This window comes from Orcinus orca, chromosome 2, assembly GCF_937001465.1.
Source record: "Orcinus orca chromosome 2, mOrcOrc1.1, whole genome shotgun sequence".
In the NCBI taxonomy this organism is placed as follows: Eukaryota; Metazoa; Chordata; class Mammalia; order Artiodactyla; family Delphinidae; genus Orcinus; species Orcinus orca.
The window spans coordinates 99,389,167-99,410,323 of NC_064560.1; the positions used below are offsets into that span (position 1 = coordinate 99,389,167).

The window sequence follows — 21,157 nt, forward strand, 5'->3', positions numbered from 1 at the left end:
CCATAAAAAAGAACGAAATACTGCCATTTGCAGCAACATGGATGCAACTAGAGATTATCATACTAAGTGAAGTCAGAAAGACAAATACCATATGATATCACTTATATGTGGAATCTAAAATATGACACAAATGAACCTATCTATGAAACAGAAACAGACTCATGGACATAGAGAACAGACTTGTGGTTGCCAAGGGGGAGGGGGTTGGGGGAGGGATGGAGTGAGGTTGGGATTAAGCAGATGTAAGCTATTATATATGGAATGGATAGATAAACAAGGTCCTACTGTATAGCACAAAGAACTATATTCAGTATCTTATAAACCATAATGGAAAAGAATATTAAAAAAAGAATGTATATATGTATAACTGAATCACTTTGCCGTACAGCAGAAATTAACACAACATTGTAAATCAACTATACTTCAATAAAATTTAAAAAAACAAAAAAGAATTCTGATGTATCTTTGAATGCCCAGAGTCCATCTCTTCCCAAGACCATCAACCTCCTTAAAATAATAGCCACTAGCATTCAAGCACCTCCAGATACTGTGCTTAACATACTTGAGTACAACACTCTGAGGCAGACGCTCTTAGCCCCATTTTACAGACATAGAAACAAGCACAGAGGTCACACAGCTGCTAAGTAGACTTAAACCCAAGCAACCCAGCTTTAGAGTTGGTGCTCTTCAAATACTGGGGTTACGTCGTCTCATTTTCTAATTTCAGTGTTTTTATGATACTATGATTTCTACTTTCACAACTTATTTCACATTTATAACACATTAGTTTAGGTGCCTGCTTGGCAGATAAGTATCTTAAAGGTCTTTTTTATTAATGACATCCTGGAAGTATGAATTTCCTGAGTCAGGGTATTTCATATTTAACTAAGCAAAACATGTAATAAAGAAGCTATAAAATGTCTTTGGAATATGCCTGCAAAACCCATCCTTTCTTGATGAGAAGTTGGAGCTCAAGCGTCCCTGGGAAATAACTGCTTTTCAGAGCCAGGAAAGCTCCCTCTCATGCTCTCACTTCGTTACCATTCACACTTGTGACTAAGTTGGTCTAAGGCTGCCATGGGAACAAGCTTCACTAACTCAACAAGGGATATTTATAAGACTTTATACTAGGATTTAACATATAAAGACACCCAGTTCCTCTCCATGCTCGAAACTTAAAAGTTTTACTAGTCAGGCAGCCCTGGCCTGCCCAGGCCTCACTGGAGCCAGGCTCTCCTCCCGGGATGGGGCAGTCACACGCCACAGCCGAGTCACAGAGCCAGGCACCTGGGGACCTCAGTCGCGTAGAAGGCAGCTTTTACCACACTCTAGGTTGGGGAACACTGCATTAAATGAGTTTACTGCAAAGCTGCTCAGCCTTTATAAATCTTACATGAGTTTGCAGTGTTTCCCAAATGTATCTGACTAACTCCTTTCCCTCAAAAAACCAGTTAACTTCTTGTTGAACTAGTAGTTTGGGCAGTCGTTGCTCTAAGAGACTCATTTATTTCATGTTTTTTTTGTGTTTTTTTTTTTTTTTTTTTTAGGTTAGTGGTTGGAGACTGAGAATGCATTCCCTCTTTGATTACATTTAACAGTTTTCTAATGCCCACCAAAAAATTAAAATAAACCATAATGTTGGTGTGATGAATTGAGATTGACATATATACACTAATATGTATTAAATGGATAACTAATAAGAACCTGCTGTATGAAAAAATAAATAACATTCAAAAAATAAAATAAACCATAACGTACTTAGAACAACAGGAAAAAGCATTCCAAGTTTCACCTTTAACAGGATGTCACAGGCCTGCTTCCTTTTTCCAGCTGTGGCCCCTTAGCACTGCTATTCCTGGTCTCAACCATGCCTTGGAGTGAAACACATTATGAGGGTTACTTCTGGAAGCCATCAACCTTGTGGGCCAGGTGTTCCTGTATAGGAATTAGAAAATAGTTAACGCAGGTTCTAGAAAGGGAATGTCATGGTTATCCTCCCATTTTAAATTTTATATAATGAACCAATCTTTAGGAATGGGTGAGCGTTCACTGAAGCCAAGTTGTAGTTTTCTCCAAGAATGGTAAGGTCTTTCCCCAAGCCATCAGGGCAATAATTGACATATTACAATCATAATAGCTCAAAAAGAAATTAGTCAAACAAGCTTCTATTGATTTCTTCAGTATAGAATACCCAAATACACACACATAGGATACCTTAAGAAAATCAACAGCTTTATTTTTCCTCAATATACATTTAGAAAATCAGTCTGAGAAAAGGTTTCATGAAATAGACCAGAGGACTATATATAAAGTCAGGAGTTCCAAATCAGCAAGACAAAGTGCACAGACGAAGCACTCTTCCCTGAGGGCCTCGGCAGCCTAGGACCGTCCCAGCAGAGGTGAGGCAAGCTCTTGGATGGTTTTTGAGTTCAGCTGGGGAGTCGTGCTGATCTTCAGGAGTTTGCTGCTGGCATACTTATTCTTGATGGCCTGCAGAAGTCATCTGTGATTAAGCACACATCAGGAGCACCACCGCCCCGCCACCCCCAAGCTTACACCTTATTCCTAGTCTAATTTACAAGTATCAAAGGGCCAGACCCACAGTCTTCAAAGGGTATGATGATGCCAAATCACTGAAGCCAGCAAGTGCTCTAGGGCATGATGGTTGTGCTTGACAATTTCCTGCCATGCCTAGTGGTGGATAAAACCCAGCTGGTAGCACAGGTGACGGTTTCAAGGTCCAAAGAGTAGGCTTTCTCTCATGAGCTCCCAGAGGGGTGGGAGGTGGGAGCTGTGTTTATCATACCTAAGTGCCATCAGGACATAACGGATTTGCCAGCACTGGGAGCAGTAACTGGCCATAAAAGTGAGTGGCAACTAGTGCTTAGATCCCAGATGATACTCTCAGGACTGAAAACATGACACTTCCACGGTGTACTAAATAATGCTGAAACTACAAGTAAGGAAGCAAATCAGGCCGTGAGGACACTTGGTACGAATGCCTTGCTCTCTGTCAGACCCGTGGTGAGCTCTGATATTTGGCCTCACACAAGCACAGGATAGCACCCCCTCTCCTCTGGTTTCTCCTCTCAGGTCGGCCACACAGAGACAGACTCCAAGCTGCCAGGATGCTTCCTGAATGGACTGCTTCACCATGCTGGCTGTTCAGGTGCCTCTCAGTCATTGTCCTAAAAGGTGCTGGACAAAGGCCCTGAATGATGTCACCCGAACACCCAAGCCTTCCACAGGGCCACTTAAGCTGGACTCCTGCATGCCGGCCAGCCTTCCCTGCTTGCTGTGCACCCTACCCAGGATGCCGGGTCAAGCAAGGATAATACATTGAACAGCTGCTTGGGCCTGGACATAGCGAGCCTGTCTACCTTATTTTAAAGAAAGTCAGTTCTTGGGATTTGTGCGTATGCTCCATCCCCAGCTGTACTAGAAAAATATAAAGAGTTTGTGCTAAAACAGACTCTCACACATGCCAAAATATTTACATGAAAATGCAAACACACATACATCCTCTCATACCCCAAACCCATAATCCAGCGCTTTGAACAGCTTAGGAAAGAGTACTTACGATGAATTTCGTTAACTTTTCATTTACTTTCACTACATTTTTGGCCATGTGCTGCATGACTTCCAATACTTCGTTCTCTGTGTATCCAGTGTAATACTGCTGCTTTAAGTTCTGGAACACAACGCAAACAGAAGAAGCAAGATAAAGCCTCCACTTCTTTAGGAGAGCACATCTTACACATGCTGACATTACTTAATTAAAAGCTATAAAAAATATTCTTACCTGCTGGAAAGTCAGTCTCAGCCCCAACCACTACCATGGTACCAGCAAAGCAGCCAGTAAATGCAGGATGACTCTGGCTCGGAGCAGGACTAAATTAAGACGTTACATAGCTCTCAGCTAAATCAAATGGAGAGGGTCCCAAATAATGATGTTTTAAAGAAGGTTGTGTATGTAAGTAGGGTACTTCAAGGAACAAAGCTTTCATGCTTGCCTCTGTCACCACACTGAAAGGGGAAGGAAAGTGAGGCAGAGTATAAACAAACCCAACAAAGGGTTTACAGAGATCGGGGTCTAGCACATCTCAGTCCCCTCGTTAAAGCCCTGCCTGGCAGTGGCTGGTAGGGAGCTCGAGAGCACAGACATCTGTATTGTCGGTCAGGGAAAGGGGTTCAGGATTAAGAAATAAACTGGCCCGTAAGCAGCAATCTAAGCTACCAAACCCAGAAGAACGAAGACCTCCCAGCAGCACTCTCCTGTCGGGCCCTGTGTAGTTAAGCGCTAGAGAACACAGAGCACTCAGAGAAGCATCTACACCCAGCCTCGTGGCCCAGCCTCCCAGAGACCAAAATTCAAGCAAAAGGACAGCTGTTGATTGATAACATGACTTACTTTGTATGAAGATATGTAACCTGACTTTATTTCAGATTTGTGATAAAATTCTAAAAGCTAAAACACACCCCTTTCAAATGCATAATATAATTGGGAAAATAAACCACGATATAACCTTAATCCTAAAACAGTTTAAAGGAAAAAAGAACTTAGCAGGAGTGAATCCTGATGTAATGCACAACCACTGGTATTTTGAAATCAATTGCCAGGAAACAGGGAGGCCTATAGTTAATAGGTTTAGGGCCAAGAAAGCACCTCTTAGAGTAATTTGGCGAAAATAAGCCATTGGTACCAAGAGCATGTGCCATAGATGTTACCAGTGGCCTTTTTGCCTTCAATTTTTATATCAAAAATTTTCAAATCTATAGAAAAACTGAAAGAATAAGATAATGAACATCTGTATATTCTTTGTGCAGATTCATCAGTTCTTAATATTTTGTCACTTTTTCTCTCCTCCTCTTTCTTTCTCTCTCTCACTCATGGTGTCTGCAACTCGCTTTCAAATGGTTCGGCAAAAGTTGTGTGAGATTTTTGAAGCCATCAAACATCTGGACCATTTGAAAGTGAGTTGCAGACGCCATGACACATCACTTCTAAATGTTTCTCCTAAAGCATCTCCTAAAAAGTATTTTCCTTCCTAGCTACAATACCTTTATCGCATAAGAAACATCAACAGTTCCATAATATCATCTAATATATAGTCAATATTCAAATTTCTGCAATTGTTGCAAAAATATCTTTTATAGATTTTTCTTTTTACATCCAGGATCCAATCAAGGTACAGACAGTACATTTGGTTGTTGTTGTCTTTAGTCTTTAAAACTCCCATTTTCTTGGCTTTAAATGACATTGATTTTTTTGAAGGATCCAGGTCAGTTACTTTGAGAACGTCCCATTCTGGATTCGTCTGTGTTTCATGATGACTGGATTCATGTCCAACATTTTGGACATGAATTCTATTTAGGCGATAATGCATACTTCCTATTACACCAGAAGGCAGGTAAAGTCAGGTAGTCTCACCACTGGTGATACCAAGCTCAATCACTGGGTTAAGGTAGTAACTGCCAGACGTCTCCATCACAAAGGTACAGTTTTTCTTCAGAAATACTACACATCGGGCTTCCCTGGTGGCACAGTGGTTGAGGGTCCGCCTGCCGATGCAAGGCTACGTGGGTTTGTGCCCCGGTCCGGGAGGATGCCGCGGAGCGACTGGGCCCGTGAGCCATGGCCGCTGAGCCTGCGCGTCCGGAGCCTGTGCTCCGCAACGGGAGAGGCCACCAACAGTGAGAGGCCCGCGTACCACAAAAAATACTACACATCTGTGGAGTGATATTTTGAGAACAATGTGAATCTTGTTTGCCCAAGTTATTTTACTTAATGCTATAAGCATCAATTGACGATCCTTGCTTGAATCAATTATTACACTAGGGGTTTAAAAATGGTGGATTTCTATCTCTACCACTGTTTCTACTTTAATTAGCTGGCATTCTACTGATTTTTTTTTAAGTCCCTCCCTCCCTACCTTCCTTCCTTCCTTTCTTTTTTTATCATTATGGGCTCATGCATTTTTTAATGCATTACAATCCATTACTGTCACAATTCTTTTTAATGCTCAACTTTAGTCAGAAGGAGCCCTTTCAAGCCAGTTTCTATGTCCTTTTGATGTGACCTCATTGATCTCTGAGAATTTGCTTGCTACCTGTTACAAACTGATCCAGGCTCATCTTGTACTTCCCCTGCCACAGCCCTGAAATCAGCTATTTCTTGAAGGAGCCCTAGTTCTGAGTATGTCATGGCACTGAGTATGCAAGATGTGAGCACTAGGTATCTTCATTGCTACTGGCTTGTCATTGTTTCTGGGCCTTTCATTATGAATTTATTGATATTTTTAAAACAGACTTAATATTATAGGGTTTTCCTTTGTTTTTAATTGTTAACAATATTTTATCTTCTTACAGTGAAAATTTTAGTCCTTAATACACGAATCTTTGCTTTATCCTACAATAAAAATAGTTCCAGGATTATAATAACAGACCACTATTAACCTAGAAACAGATTAGTAAACCTCCTAAGTAAACTTTAAGTATGTTACCTTTTTTGGTCCTTTGTTTTAATTTCACATCCCACTAAAAATGCACAGTCGGAGTGCTGTGTTCAAAAGTTACGGGAATTAATTCTTCCCTCTGGTCTGTTACCACTTTGAATATATAGTGACATTGTTTTTGCTTAATTCCAGTTTCGGGTTTGCATAGAACATTCATATTGTTCAAAAGTCAAAAAAGTTACATTACACTGTATACAAGTTAATAAAAAATTACAACCAGAAGTTCTGCTCCTATCCTCAACCTTCTACCCTGATACCCACCCTGAGGTATCCATCTTCATTAGTTTCTGGTCTATTCTTCTTGTATTTTTTGAAAAATTAGCAAATACATAAGCACAGATACATATGCTCTCTCTCTTACTCCCATTCTTTCTTACATAAAATGTAAACTCTACATACTGTGTAGAGGAAAAGGTCCACCACGATGCCCTGGCATTCTTACACATATCCACCACATAGGCCACGCAGACAAAGGCCTGAACCACATTGATCTGTCCTGGCAAAGTGCTTTGTGATCCTCCTGGAACATGATGGGGTAGCAGGCGAGGGGGCCGCCTCCAAGCCGTCTCCCACTCACTTCCCTATCTCTTGTGGGTAGGAGGCTGTAATGAGACCGCTCCTTATCACCTCCTGGGCTCTGCTGGGGTGTTTGCTCTGCTGCTTGTGGGCTACAGATACAGACTCTAAAACTGCTTAGTGGCAGTGCAGAATGGGCCCATCCACAGAAGCGATCCTCTGACTCGCACTGCAGCCAGTGGCCCCTTTTGTTTCACTGTTACCCTTTTTGGTGTGTGAAACAAGAAGCCAGGCAGGAGCTGACACCCCTGGCTAGTTTTATGAACCTCAGAGTGGCTCCTCTCATCTTTACCGGGTAAGCCAGGGCAGGCCTTGGCCCTGCTTTGTCTTATGTGCTTGACAACTTGCTTGTTTCACTTAACAAAACATCCCAGAAATCTTAGCGTATCAGCTCTTAGTGGCCTTCCTCATTCTTTACGACTCTGTAATATGTTTGCGTACCATGGTGTTGTCACCTAGGTTACGCCTGCATCATTCCAAGCAGCTCTTTTAAGCCTGTGGCCTTTTAGCAACTGCTTCAAGGATAGTGTGTGACAAATGCTAACGCCTTTTGTGTCTAGAGTCCCTAAAATACAGCTAATTAATTTCTTCTTAAATTCAACACTTACCCATTTTCCATGGCCTAGAACCTTCTGGGACAGGCAGGAAGCGGCTGCTGCCACCTTAGAAGGGTGATAATGCACCATATCGTAGTCAATGAGAGTCAGTTCCATCAAGTATTTGGCTAAAGTGTGCTGTTCAACATCAACCTATGAAAGAACAGATGGTAAGAAGCATGGCTGTTATGACTCTCTTGCAAAATTCTGGGTGAAGATCTAGAAACTCTAAAAAAAAAAGATCTAGGAACTCAAATCCACTTCACTCACTTTTCTTTCCCAGGCACTGCTCTATTCCACAGTATGTTACAAACACAGAACATGAAGTCTTTTAAGAACTGATAAGTTCCCATATCTCTTCCCTCTTGCATCTAGAGATATGGGAACATATGTATATGTATAACTGATTCACTTTGTTATAAAGCAGAAACTAACACACCATTGTAAAGCAATTATGCTCCAATTAAGATGTAAAAAAAAAAAAAAAAAACGCCACGTGAAGAGAAAGAGACACATGAGGAGAAGACCATGTGAAAAGGCCCAGGGCCTAGAACAGATCCTTCTTTCACAGCCCTCAAAAGGAACCAGCACTGCCAAGACCTTGATTTCAGATTTTAGCCTCCAGAACTGAGAAACAATATATTTCTATTGTAAGCCACCCAGTTTGGGGTACTGTGTTATGGCAGCCCTCAGAAACGAATTCATATGTCAATGTTCAGCCCCTTAACTCTCTTCCCTTAAGAAATAGAGCTCAACTATTTACAATTACCAAGACATGGAAACAACCTAAATGTCCATCAACAGATGAATGGATAAAGAAGATGTAGTACATATATACAATGGAATATTACTCGGCCATAAAAAAGAATGAAATAATGCAATTTGCAGCTACATGGATGGACCTAGATATTATCATACTAAGCAAAGTAAGTCAGAAAGACAAACATATGATACCACTTACATGTGGAATCTAAAACGTGACACAAATGAACTTATCTATAAAACAGAAACAGACTCACAGACATAGAGTAGAGACTTGTGGTTGCCAAGGGGGAGGGGGAGGGGGGAGGGAAGTATTGGGAGTTTGAGACTAGCAGATGCAAATTATTACATGTAGAATGATAAACAACAAGGTCCTACTGTATAGCACAGGGAACTATATTCAATATCCTGTAATAAATCATCATGGAAAAGAATATGAAGAAGAATGTATATATGTATGTATAACTGAGTCACTTTGCTGTACACCAGAAACTAATACACTGTAAATCAACTACACTTCAATTTTTAAAAATAATTAAAAAAAAGAAATAGGGCTCAAAAAAAAAAGTCACTTTGCTGTACAGCAGTATTTAACACAACACTGTAACTCTACTTTAATAAAAAATTAAAAAAAGAAGAACTGATAAGTGTTAGGACTTATCTAAAAGATGCATCCTATAAATTCATGAGTTTTCCTTTAATTGGGTCAGTGTTTCTGGGATGAGACAACAAACAGCAAAATAAAGTCTCCTATGGAATTGGAGGCACTTACCTCTCCGGCTTTTGATGCCCGCCTTAAGAAATGTAGTGGTAAAGGTCGACCCAACTCAAATTTCAGTTCTTTCAAAATTAGAGTTTCCATTTCTCGAATCTGAGAACTGGTGTAAGCATTGTCTGTGATGTAAACGAAGTCTTCAATATTTGGAGAAAACATCTCCTCATACTTGGAAGCCAAGAGCAGAGCTGTAATCCCAACCAGTTGAAGCTTCTTACGAGAGACTGGCTGAACCTAATTGAAGAAGAGTGTGTCAAAAGTCTTAACTAACAAGAGGATGGGGGCTCTGGGTGGAAGAAAGTAAGAGGAAAACAAGTCCTGAAGAAGAGCACGTTGTCTCTGCTCACACCCCTCTTAAGGGCACAGGAAGCTGAGTGTTGATCACAGGCACCACCATGGCTCACAGGAGCTGTCTATCATGGAGTGCTTGCTATGTGCCAGGCACAGTGCTAAGATTCAAACAATCATCTCATCGAATCCTCACAAAAAACCTAGGAAGTACATATTTTTTACCCCACTTAGAAATAGATGGACTGAGAAAAGATGCATACATCAGCCCAAGATCAGTCAATTGCTGACTGACAACCAAGCTCCCAGGCACTGCTCCACCCCCATCATCCTGGCTTGAGTGTCTGGGGAAGCCCCAATATGGCACTCAGCATGGTCTGAATCAGGATGAGGCCAAGCAAAAAAGCAGGAATTTAATGGATGACTAGGGCTGAGGAAGTGCCTTAAGTGTCTCCTTAATCCTCACCAAAAGTACACTCATTATTCAGCCTGAAGAACCTTCCAAAGATGCTTCAGGGTCAGAGAAAATCTCAGCCTAGAGGATAAGTGTTTCCCTTAACTTTCTTTTCTTTTTAAACTAGGAATTTGTGTTTTTTTGCTTCAACTCTCAATATTGAAAATCTACCAAAAATATAACAGTGCTTTCGTATCCAGTGAGGATTGTATAATAAAAACCACTGACTCGGGCTTCCCTGGTGGCACGGTGGTTGAGAGTCCGCCTGCCGATGCAGGGGACACGGGTTCGTGCCCCGGTCCGGGAACATCCCACATGCCGCGGAGCGGCTGGGCCCGTGAGCCACGGCTGCTGAGCCTGCGCATCCGGAGCCTGTGCTCCGCAACGGGAGAGGCCACAGTAGTGAGAGGCCCGCGTACCACAAAGACAAAACAAAACAAAACAAAAAACTAATGACTCTATGATTACTTAGCATTTTGCAGTATCTCAGGGTCAGTCTTATCAACACAATTATTACTGTATGGTTTGGGCTTGACCTACACCTGTATTATAAATGTTGACTTTAAATAAATAAAGCCTTATCTGAAGGGCTACCCATTTGGTAGACAACGCACCAGTGGTTAATGTCTGGCATTTCTTCTAACTGCTCAGTGTTCTTACATTACCAGTTGAGAAATATTTTGATCACTACGCTTCTCGGCTTAATTTCTTACCTCCCTCTTTACTTTAGACCTCACACTGAGTACACTCCCCACACATACCTCCAACCCCTTGTAAAAAGTCTGCCTCCTGCCTCTTCTACACCGATTCAATGCCACAGCCGGCTGGAAACTGTTAAGTCCTCTAGCCAAACTCTCATTTTTCAGATGAGGAAGCTTAACACCAAAGAGTACTGAACTATGGAAACTGTGCAAGTGGGCCTGGAGAACCAGCCTCCAAAGGCACCACAGGCTTCAGATGGACTTTCAGACCATCTGATGGTTTATCTCCTCCGATGAATGATTGCGGCAAGGCAGCATCTCCCCTGAGCACTTTTCAGCAGGCTGACCTAACAGAAATGCCCAGCGTTGGTCAGCATCACCAGAGGTTTGACACACTTGGACTACTTCCTTTTCTAGCACTTGAAGTTCTTTGGCATCTAATTGGCTTTTGGTTTTTTCTTCAGAGGCACCACACCTTGGCAGTGCATAAATGCAAAGTTCACTGAGCTGCACGAAGTCCCTTACCTGTAAAAATCGGTCCATGATGGCGACGCACATGTACAGAGTTTCCTGCAGCAGCCTAAACTTGGAGTGGACTTGCACCAGCCAATCCACCAGGATGGCACGCATGCGTCCGTTTATATCTCTTCCATCTAAAAAATGTGGATTTATGGATTGTAGAACCTGTAGGTGGAGTTAAAAGTTTAAAAAGCTGACCTCAATAAACAACAAGGTCCTACTGTAGCACAAGGAACTATATTCAATATCCTGTGATAAACCATAATGTAAAAGAATATCAAAAAGAATACATATATCTATAACTGAGTCACTTTGCTATACAGCAGTAATTAACACAACATTGTAATTCAACTATACTTCAATGAAAAATAAATTTTAGGGACTTCCCTGGTGGCGCAGTGGCTAAGAATCTACCTCCCAGTGCATGGGACACAGGTTTGAGCCCTGGTCCAGGAAGATCCCACATGCCGCGGAGCAACTAAGCCCGTGAGCCACAACTACTGAGCCTGTGCTCTAGAGCCCGCGAGCCACAACTACTGAGCCCACGTGCCACAACTACTGAAGCCCGCACACCTAGAGCCCATGCTCTGCAACAAGAGAAGCCACTGCAATGAGAAGCCCATGCACTGCAACGAAGAGTAGCCCCCGCTTGCTGCAACTAGAGAAAGCCCGTGCACAGCAGGCCCAAGGCAGCCAAAAATAAATTAATTAATTAAATAAAATAAATTAAAAAAAATAAGTTAAGAAAAAAAGCTGACCTCATTTCCTTCCCAGCTATGTGGTAAATTCCACACTGCTGTACAACCAAAACACAAAGGCCCACTCACCTCAAGCTGCCTTAGATACTGATAGATATCCTTAACATAGTCGCTGCAGAGCTGAGGGTTCTCCCAGTCTTCAGTATCAATATCCTCAATTTTGCAGAGCAAGGCATCAGAGAAAGCTTGGCAGAGGTTCTCTTCCTTCATGGAGATATCCACAGGTGTGGGAGAGGGACCCTACACCCACAAATGAAAGTGTATGTATCACTACCTTAGGAGTAGCCTTGATCACAAATACAAGCAGGGCCAACTGGTTTAAAAGTATCATATGCATTTTTATAAATGATAAAGCCAAAACAAATACATTTCAGAGTAAGAGGTGAATAATTCAAGATGTAGGGGATGAAGTTTTTGGAGATATACTCCCCTGTTTAAAAACACTCTAGGGGGTGGGAGGGAGGGAGATGCAAGAGGGAGGAGATATGGGGATATATGTATATGTATAACTAATTCACTTTGTTATAAAGCAGAAACTAACACACCATTGTAAAGCAATTATACTCCAATAAAAATGTTAAAAAAAACACTCTAGGGGACTTCCCTTGTGGCACAGTGGTTAAGACTCCACGCTCCCAGTGCAGGGGGCCCGGGTTTGCTTCTCTCCAGCCTCCTGGCCAGGTCTCCCTCACCTCAAGCAGTCTCCCTCTTCCCAGAAGCCTCTTGTCCCTGTATCCACATGGATAATTCCCTCACCTTCTTCAAGTTTTGCTTAAGTGTTATCTTTTCAATTAGGTCTGTCCTATTTAAAATTACCATCTGCCTTCTATTCCCCCCACACATATGCTTCATCTCTTTTACTGTGTTTTTCCCCAAAGAATCGATAACCTCCTAATATATTATAGAGTTTATTTATATATGATGTATATTATTTTCTGTCTACCTCTACCAGAATGTAAGCTTTATAACCTTACATTTATTCAAACTGATTTTGTCCACTAAGGTATCTCAAATACCTATGTCATCCCTGACACAGCAAATATTTACTGAGTGAAAGAAAGTTAGACACCTGGGTTCAGAGATTCCTAGAGCTGATAGTTCACTTTAGCAGTAGCCCCTTGTGCAAGTGTAATGTTTTCTTCTCATGAACCAATTTATTCTAAATTGAGAAATTGGCAACACAAAAGCAGGAAAGCACATTCCAGCCTATGAATAAAACAGAAGGAGGAAGCAAAGACTGAGCAAGTATACACCCAGTATTTTATTTTCTTATGCTGACTGGGTGATTATTTATAAAAATCACACAAATTAAAATTTTATGAAGTTTAAACAAGCATTTAGTAATGAAGCATAAACAATTACTTTTTTAAAGAATAAGAGGTACTTCTCAAAGTATAGCCTAGGACTGCAAGGCTATAAGAATATGTATTAAAGTAATAAAATACAGAAGGAAAGAGAAGGCAGTATAATAAACAATTTTAATTTACATTAAAGCTCAATGATTATAGTTTCCAGTCTTAGAGAAGAAGAAAACAGTAACTATATATATAGATAGATAGATAGACAGCAATTCAAAACATGCCCTTCCCTCTTAAACCAAAGGTCTTAAACTGAGGAAGGGCTAGGTGAGCAAGAGGTATACAGGTATACCTCATCTACTCAAGAATTTAAGAACTGTTAGAAGGAATAAGAAGAGCTACCTGGGGTACCAGGGAGAAACCTAGTGAGGTTACCAGAGACGGTAGGACCTCAAGGAAAATGAGTAGGCAAAGGTACACAAGCACAAAATCCCAGGGGAAGCCAAGAAATAAAGGCAAGTCTGGGGGCTTCCCTGGTGGTGCAGTGGTTGACAATCTGCCTGCCAATGCAGGGGACACAGGTTCGAGCCCTGGTCTGGGAAGATCCCACATGCCGCGGAGCAACTGGGCCCGTGGGCCACAACTACTGAGCCTGCGCGTCTGGAGCCTGTGCTCCGCAACAAGAGTGATAGTGAGGCCCGCGCACTGCGATGAAGAGTGGCCCCCACTTGCCACAACTAGAGAAAGCCCTTGCACAGAAATGAAGACCCAACACAGCAAAAATTAATTAATTAACTCCTACCCCCAACAACAACAACAACAACAACAAAAAAGTGACATTTTAAAAAAAAAGGCAAGTCTGGGAACTGCATGTTGATTTGGGACGGCAGAAGGTAGTGCGTGAGGTGACAGAAATGGGCTGGGAAGGTGAGCACAACTTAGCTAAGGAGTTTAGATTTTATTTGAATGTAAGTGAACCCACTGAAGAAACTGAGCAAGAGTAATTAGAATCAGATGTGCATTTTAATAAGCCCATGTAGCTTCAGTTTAAGGTTACCTTTTTTAAGAATAAGCATCATCACTCTCCCCAGGGAGGGCAATCAGTACTAGAAAGCCTAAGAAGGCAGAGGTTATCTTCATGTGCTTCAGACTGCCTTAGCAGCTTGAAATGTTTACCTGTGTCTACGCAGAAGTATATCTGAGTTTAGCCATATCTAAGGCCACCAGGATGAGACAAGGATAATTGCTCTGGGCCTTAATTTAGAATTTATTGAAAGCATTCCTTTTGGACTCCAACATAATCTAATTATTCTGAAATCCTTTCTAAGATCCCGCTTCCCTGTACAGATTATAGCCTAAGCCCTGTGGGCCAACTGTGCAATCCTGTCCAGAGTCTGCTGCATGCAAAGGTAAAAAAAAAAACGCATCAGCTAGTTACCCATTACAAAAGTGGTTCTAGAACAAAAACCTTCAAATTAGATTAATGAATGAGCCCTGTGGGTTGTCAGAGACAACTGAAAAGTAGTAATAAAAGCAATAAAGCTGTCAGATTTTGCTGAACTTGAGAACCTGCTCTTTGGTAAAGGATGGGTAGACTGTGAGTAAAGGCTACTGAAGTTCTCCTAGCACCAACATTTAATGAGTCGGGTCTGTTAAGAGAACGGATTAATATGAATATGCAAATATATAGGTATTTACACAAGTTTTGGTAAAACACAAAATTCCTTTATTTACTAAATTTATAATAGATAAACAATGTCAATTAAGTGCAATAAGGAAGGACTCCAAGAAAAACTGTTGATTCCAAACAGACAGTTCATGATTTATAGCAATGACTGTGTACACGTGTGTACAAAAGCATACTCAGTTGTGGAAAGGCAAAATCAGTTACCATGATTAGCTTTAGGGAATGCAGTGGAGTGGAATTTTGGGGGTAGGGAGAATAGTTAAAATGAACTGACCCTTTATTCTATGTACTCTATTTCTGTATTGTCTTGCTTATTTATGCATGTTTCTTGTGTAATTAAAAATAAAAGGCACCCTATTTTTTTTAAATATGAATAATTGTGCTCGTTTTCTTTTATATATAGTTTTTGTTTTAGGGAAAGTTAGCCCATAAAAGATTCTTATAGTTGAATAATGACTATCACCAAATTTAGTGTTTCAATCAAATCTGTAAATCTAAAACCTCATCAGAATTTCTAGCTGCCACTCCCCAGTACATCTCCTAAGCTTGCATCTACCTCTGCTACAGGGTATTATAGTGCATGCTTTCACTCTGACATTCTCGACTTGACTGGGAGCTTCCTGGGGACAGTCAGTGGTTCACTCACCTTGTTTCCCCAGTACCCACCAAACAAGAGGCTAGTAAAAAGCCTTCTTCCTTCCTTCAAACTACTCAGTCTGCCAAAGCCTCATGAGTCAGCAAAAAACTGTTTTCTCCAAAAATTGCATGATAATAAGCTTCTGCAAATACCTGTGAATGGCTGGAGCCCTCTCCTTCAGATATTGCTGGCCCATTTCCAAATGCATTTCCCATTGGCTGTCTCTCTGTTACCTCAACAAGTCTAAATCCAAATGAGACACCTTCCCCAAAGCTACCTCAATCTCCTGAATTTCCTATATTTTATTAATTTATTCCATAAATGGTTCCTTAAATACTCAAGTGCTTAAGCTTCTCACTCCTCCACTCCAAGCAACATAGCCAAAGAATTCCTTCTGAATACAGGATGATGTGTCTGAAAGGAGTTCTGGTACATCCCAACACATTTGAGGTTGTTTCTTAGCACCCGTATAGATACTGGTATGTGGATGTCCACTTAGGGGAGATATGGGCTCGTTCATGACACCCATCAGCCCTTGCTTAGAAAACTGCAGTACCACCTAATTAACGTCCCTTCCATGGCCACCCTGCACTGCTTACATCAGGTCTCTCCTCCTCAAAACATTCTACAGGTTCCTCACTGCCTAATGGGATAAAATCCAAATTCCAAGGCCTTCAAATCCAGCTGCAACCTTCTTCCCAACTTTTTTCCTGTTTCCTCACACAAACCATCTGACCCAATTTAGACTTGCTGACTCTTTGCCCCAAAGGACATAATTTATAGGCCTATTCCCTTTTTGGTGCCTTGATTCCTATTGCTGCTTTGTTCCCCCAAAAGGTGCCCCTTCCTATCAGCTTCTTCCTATCCTTAAAAATCCCACTTACTCCAGGAAGTTTCCCCAGACCACTCCATCCCTCAAGATTCTCTCCCTCCTTTAGATGCACCCTGCATTCAGTCATCCATTGCCCATGGGCACCTAGCAGCATGCCCTCGGATTATATATCTAATTTTCGGGTACAGATGCCCCTTCTGGATAAGTCTCCTCAAGGCAAGATGTCTCTTTATCAGCCTTAACACAATTGGATGTGTATAGTAAGTACTCACCTGTTTCTCAAACATATTCAATGTTTTTAATTTCAAACATACAATAATATATAAATATTTTGAGCTAGAAAGTGTGAAGTGGTCATTGTTGTATTCTCAGCACCTACAACAGTGCTTGCTTCATTGTAATTATATGAATGTGTGTAATCTATGAATGAGAGCATGCATGAACTAGAACATGGTGGAAGATGAACAGGCCAGTGGGTCCATTAGCATTCTAACTTCAGTTGAGCTACCCAGTCACGGAGACTACAATCTATCAACACAGAAGTTTGGCATTACTTTGTTCTTCCATGAGTGAAGGTCTCAGAATTGTAAGCTTCCACCATCTTCATGGACAAGTTCATTCTTATAGTGAGTTATTTTAATAAAACCTACCAAATTTTCCTCTGAGATCACTAAATTTATTTGGGTATTAAGGTAGTTAACTTTGTTATTCAAGGTCATGATATTATATTAAGGTACCATCACTGAAAAGATGTGTATGTTCATTTTCTACACTGTTGTTTTAAAGTAGAGCTCTAGCTATCACTGTTCTTCAAAAGTTACACTGAGGGGCTTCCCTGGTGCCGCAGTGGTTGAGAGTCCGCCTGCCGATGCAGGGGACACGGGTTCATGCCCCAATCCAGGAAGATCCCACATGCCGCGGAGCCGCTGGGCCCGGGAGCCATGGCCGCTGAGCCTGCGCGTCCGGAGCCTGTGCTCCGCAACGGGAGAGACCACAACAGTGAGAGGCCCGCGTACCGCAAAAAAAAAAAAAAAAAAAAGTTGCACTGACAGTAAAGGTACCCTTATATCCTAGCCCCAAACAGCCTACTTCGTTAAGTATGTTTGTAAATTCAGAACTTCCTACCTTTGGAGCCAACACTTCCATCTGCACTGGTTTCACAGAAGCAGTAGGTTTCAGGTGCTTGTTGACATTTGTTGTTTTGGTGGGTGGAACAGGTACTTTAGTGTTCTGAGCTTTCTAAAAGGGAAAAGAAATGTGAATAGGGCAAGAGGGCCAGTGTTGCCCCTCAGTGCTCTACAGAATCAGCCTAGGGTGTGCAGGTACAGTTCTCACAGTTGTTACCTTAGTTACTTGTGTGGCTCTGATTGTAACTCGATTTCCAATTTCTTCTAAAACTGCCCGCCTGATAGTCACATGGCTTTTAGGTTTAGAATTAACTCCCGTGTCAGTATTCTCCAAATCAGTGGACACCTAAAAAAAAAAAAAAAAAAAAAAAGGAAAAAAATTACTGAAGAGTTGAGATCATTTACAATACTTTGCTAGTGTCAGAATTGATTCAGGAAAGGTGAATATGCTGAGATCTATCTGCGAGAGGGAAAAGGTACATTTTAGGAAGTCTAAAAATGCTATTTGTGATTTATAACATCACTCTAAATTAGGCAAATCACTCCACCTTATCTATTTTTAAAAAATCCCACTAAGAGCTTCACAGATAAGTGATCATTTCTCATATGGTACCCACATCATTTGTCAGAGATCCCTGGATATTAATGGCATCTATTTAAAAAATTTCCTTGACAGAGAAGAGTAACAAGTGCAATTAAGACACAATACTAAAAAGCTGTTTTGGGCTTCCCAGGTGGCACAGTGGTTAAGAATCCGCCTGCCAATGCAGGGGACACGGGTCCGAGCCCTGGTCCGGGAAGATCCCACATGCCGCGGAGCAACTAAGCCCATGCGCCACAACTACCGAGCCTGCGCTCTAGAGCCCGCGGAGCACAACTACTGAAGCCTGCGCGCCTAGAGCCCGTGCTCCACAACAAGAGAAGCCACCGCAACGAGAAGCCTGCGCACCGCAATGAAGAGTAGCCCCCGCTCGGCACAACTAGAGAAATGCCGCGCACAGCAATGAAGACCCAACGCAGCCAAAAATAAATAAATAAACTAAATAAAAAAAATTTTTTTTAAAGTGTGGTTTCTGCTTTAAAAAAAAAAAAAGCTGTTTAAAAACCAGATGTTTAAAACCTAAACTAGCTTTGATTCTTATGCCATGCTAGAAATAAGAAGTACTCAGGTAGACAAGATCTTTAGAGATACAGCTTTTTAGCCATGAGGGTGCCATAGCATGTACTCTCTATTTTATTAGGAATATTTAGAAAGAAAATAGTTTTCGTGGGTAAAATAGTTTTATCTCAAATTGAAAGTTTGAATTGTATGAAATAAAAATTGTTAGTTGGGCTTCCCTGGTGGCGCAGTGGTTGAGAGTCCGCCTGCCAATGCAGGGGACACGGGTTCGTGCCCGGGTCCAGGAAGATCCCACATCCCGCGGAGCGGCTGGGCCCGTGAGCCATGGCCGCTGAGCCTGCGCGTCTGGAACCTGTGCTCCGCAATGGGAGAGGCCACGGCAGTGAGAGGCCCACATACCGAAAAAAAAAAAATTGTTAGTTGACCTTAACCTGCTTTAGACAGAATGTCCTTAGAAACAAAACTTGTTAGTAAAAACAATTCACACAAAAAAGTTTATTTGATTATATGTGATAAACATTTCATGAGAAAAAAACCAGCATGTACTATCCCTGAAAATTGGGGGGGGGGGGTCTTAATCTTAAAAAATTTCCCAACAGGGGGTTTGAATGGACCTACCAGGATAGACAGAGGGGCAGGGAAAAACTCAAGCCTTACTTGAATAGACAGAATTTGACTATGAAAGCACCCGATGGGATAGATTAGACAAAAATTACTTATCAATTTGACTCAGATTCATAAAAGGGTTACAATTAAATACCGAGTGTAATCAACTTATTATTATTAGGATTCTCAAAAGTCACACTGTTCAATTTTTCCAGCAGTTCCTGAGATGTTTAAAAAGTGTTTCAAAGTTCAATTCTTATGGGTTGAAGCCTGGTAATCTAAATTAAGCCATCTGGAAGGGGAAATCCCCAGCTTTTAACAACCCTACAGCCAGGAGAATGGAGCTCAGGTGTGTCAGTGCCCTCTATTTTTCAGCAAAGAAAAAAGTAGATCCAGGTACAATTCAAACCCACAGAAAAAAATCCAAAATACCATTAACACTTTGTTTTTTGCAAAGACGAAATAAATGAATTTGGACCCTTCTCTCAGTCTGCCATATTGCTCCAAATTATATGCAAAATCTCTATTGCACTTGAGTAAAGAAATTACTTTTTTAAAGGGACAAACGCATACATTAGTGAACTTAGCCTTGTAACACTTCGTGTGCAGAAATAAATAGGAAACTAATAAAAGAGAAGTGAAAACACCTGAAAAACAACCACAGCTGTTGCTTGATCAAACATTAGAACACTTCACAGGCTGCGGAATTTCTTCAGTCCATCTCCCTACCCTCACCACGGATCCCTTAGCTGGCAAGGAGTTTGAGAAGAGAGGAAGGAAACCCCAAGCAGCTGTAACTCTCTAACAACAAAGCGCCCTCGGGGATCGCTCGCCGCGTCCTAGGCCCAGTGCTCCGGGGGCTCACTTGACAACTGCCACCCCCGAGGCGCTTTCCCACACTTCCCCCACCCCAGCGCAGGGACGGCCAGGCCAGGAGCCGGGACCCGGAGGAGCGGAAGCGAGGCGGGGAGAAGCCGGCCGGAGCGGATAGGACAGGCCGCAGGGCCCGGGCCGCCCGCAAGAAGGGGAAAGCGGCGCAGGTTGGGACGAAGAAGCTCGGAGCGGAGGAGAGAGAGAAGCGAGGCGGCCGAGGGCGCTGCGCGGCCGAGGCCCAGGCCTGCGCTGGGGGTCGCCGGCCCACTCACCGTCGGGCGTCGGAGCAGCGCCATGAGGGACGGGACAGGCAAGAGTGGCAGCCCGGCCCAGGGAGAGACGCGGACTGGAAACAGAGAGCACTAGCTTCCCCGGCGCCGTTAGGACTGCCTCCGAGCCCGCACCGCTGGAAATCTTCGTGAAGTCGCCGAGTTCCAGGATTCAAATACCGCGCCGCTCGCGCCCCCATTGGGCGGCCCTACGTACGGCGCCCTCTTCCCATTGGCTAAGTAGGAGACATTCCCGTAGGCTGATTGGCTGAATTATCCAGCCCCGTTTGGTTGTCATAACAACCGGTATTTTTCCTGCCTACTGTCTTTTTAAAAATCTCAGCCCTAAAATAAACAAAAATGAAATACCTCGTTGGGAAAGCAGACGTAGGACGCCTTGTCTGAATTTTGACGAGGATGTCAACGGATGTCTACGGATTACGGATGTCTACGTTTGTACTGGGTGGGCGGAAGTTGGTACTAAGGAACACCCTGGAAATGCCATTTCTGACCATTATTTCTCTTCCGGAAATTTCGCGTTCGAGTTTAGGTAGGGTTGGCCTGCCTGGGTTGGGGAACAGGCGCCTCTGGTTGGTTTAGGGCTGCACTGTGTTAGGTGGTTGAGACTCAAACGTGTGCTTAAGGAATGGAAATTGTGGTGTTTATTCAGAAGCTAAGATTCCTAGGAGAGGGGGAAAAAAATGATAAATGCAATTTGTGTGACTCGTGATTCATGTAAGCTCTCCATTGTGTTGCCGGCACCT

General features: G+C 42.3%; 1 protein-coding gene across 2 annotated transcripts; it reads right to left on the minus strand.

Moving 5' to 3' along the window:
• Positions 1 to 1,652: 1,652 nt before the first annotated feature.
• On the minus strand, positions 1,653 to 20,573 carry CCNB2 (cyclin B2). Of its 2 annotated transcripts, none has more exons than XM_049706018.1 (9): positions 20,397 to 20,573; positions 17,743 to 17,871; positions 17,524 to 17,637; positions 12,014 to 12,184; positions 11,193 to 11,351; positions 9,222 to 9,458; positions 7,700 to 7,840; positions 3,581 to 3,691; positions 1,653 to 1,935 (listed from the first exon to the last, which is right to left on the minus strand). In XM_049706018.1, exons 1-9 carry the CDS (start codon positions 20,418 to 20,420, stop codon positions 1,897 to 1,899), a joined length of 1,125 nt encoding a protein of 374 aa, XP_049561975.1. In that variant the 5' UTR covers positions 20,421 to 20,573; the 3' UTR covers positions 1,653 to 1,896. The 2 variants fall into 2 exon arrangements, with proteins under 2 accessions (XP_049561975.1, XP_004274735.1); XM_004274687.3 differs by lacking the exon at positions 1,653 to 1,935 and adding an exon at positions 2,212 to 2,490 and having other exon boundaries at positions 20,397 to 20,569.
• Between the last annotated feature and the right edge of the window lie 584 nt (positions 20,574 to 21,157).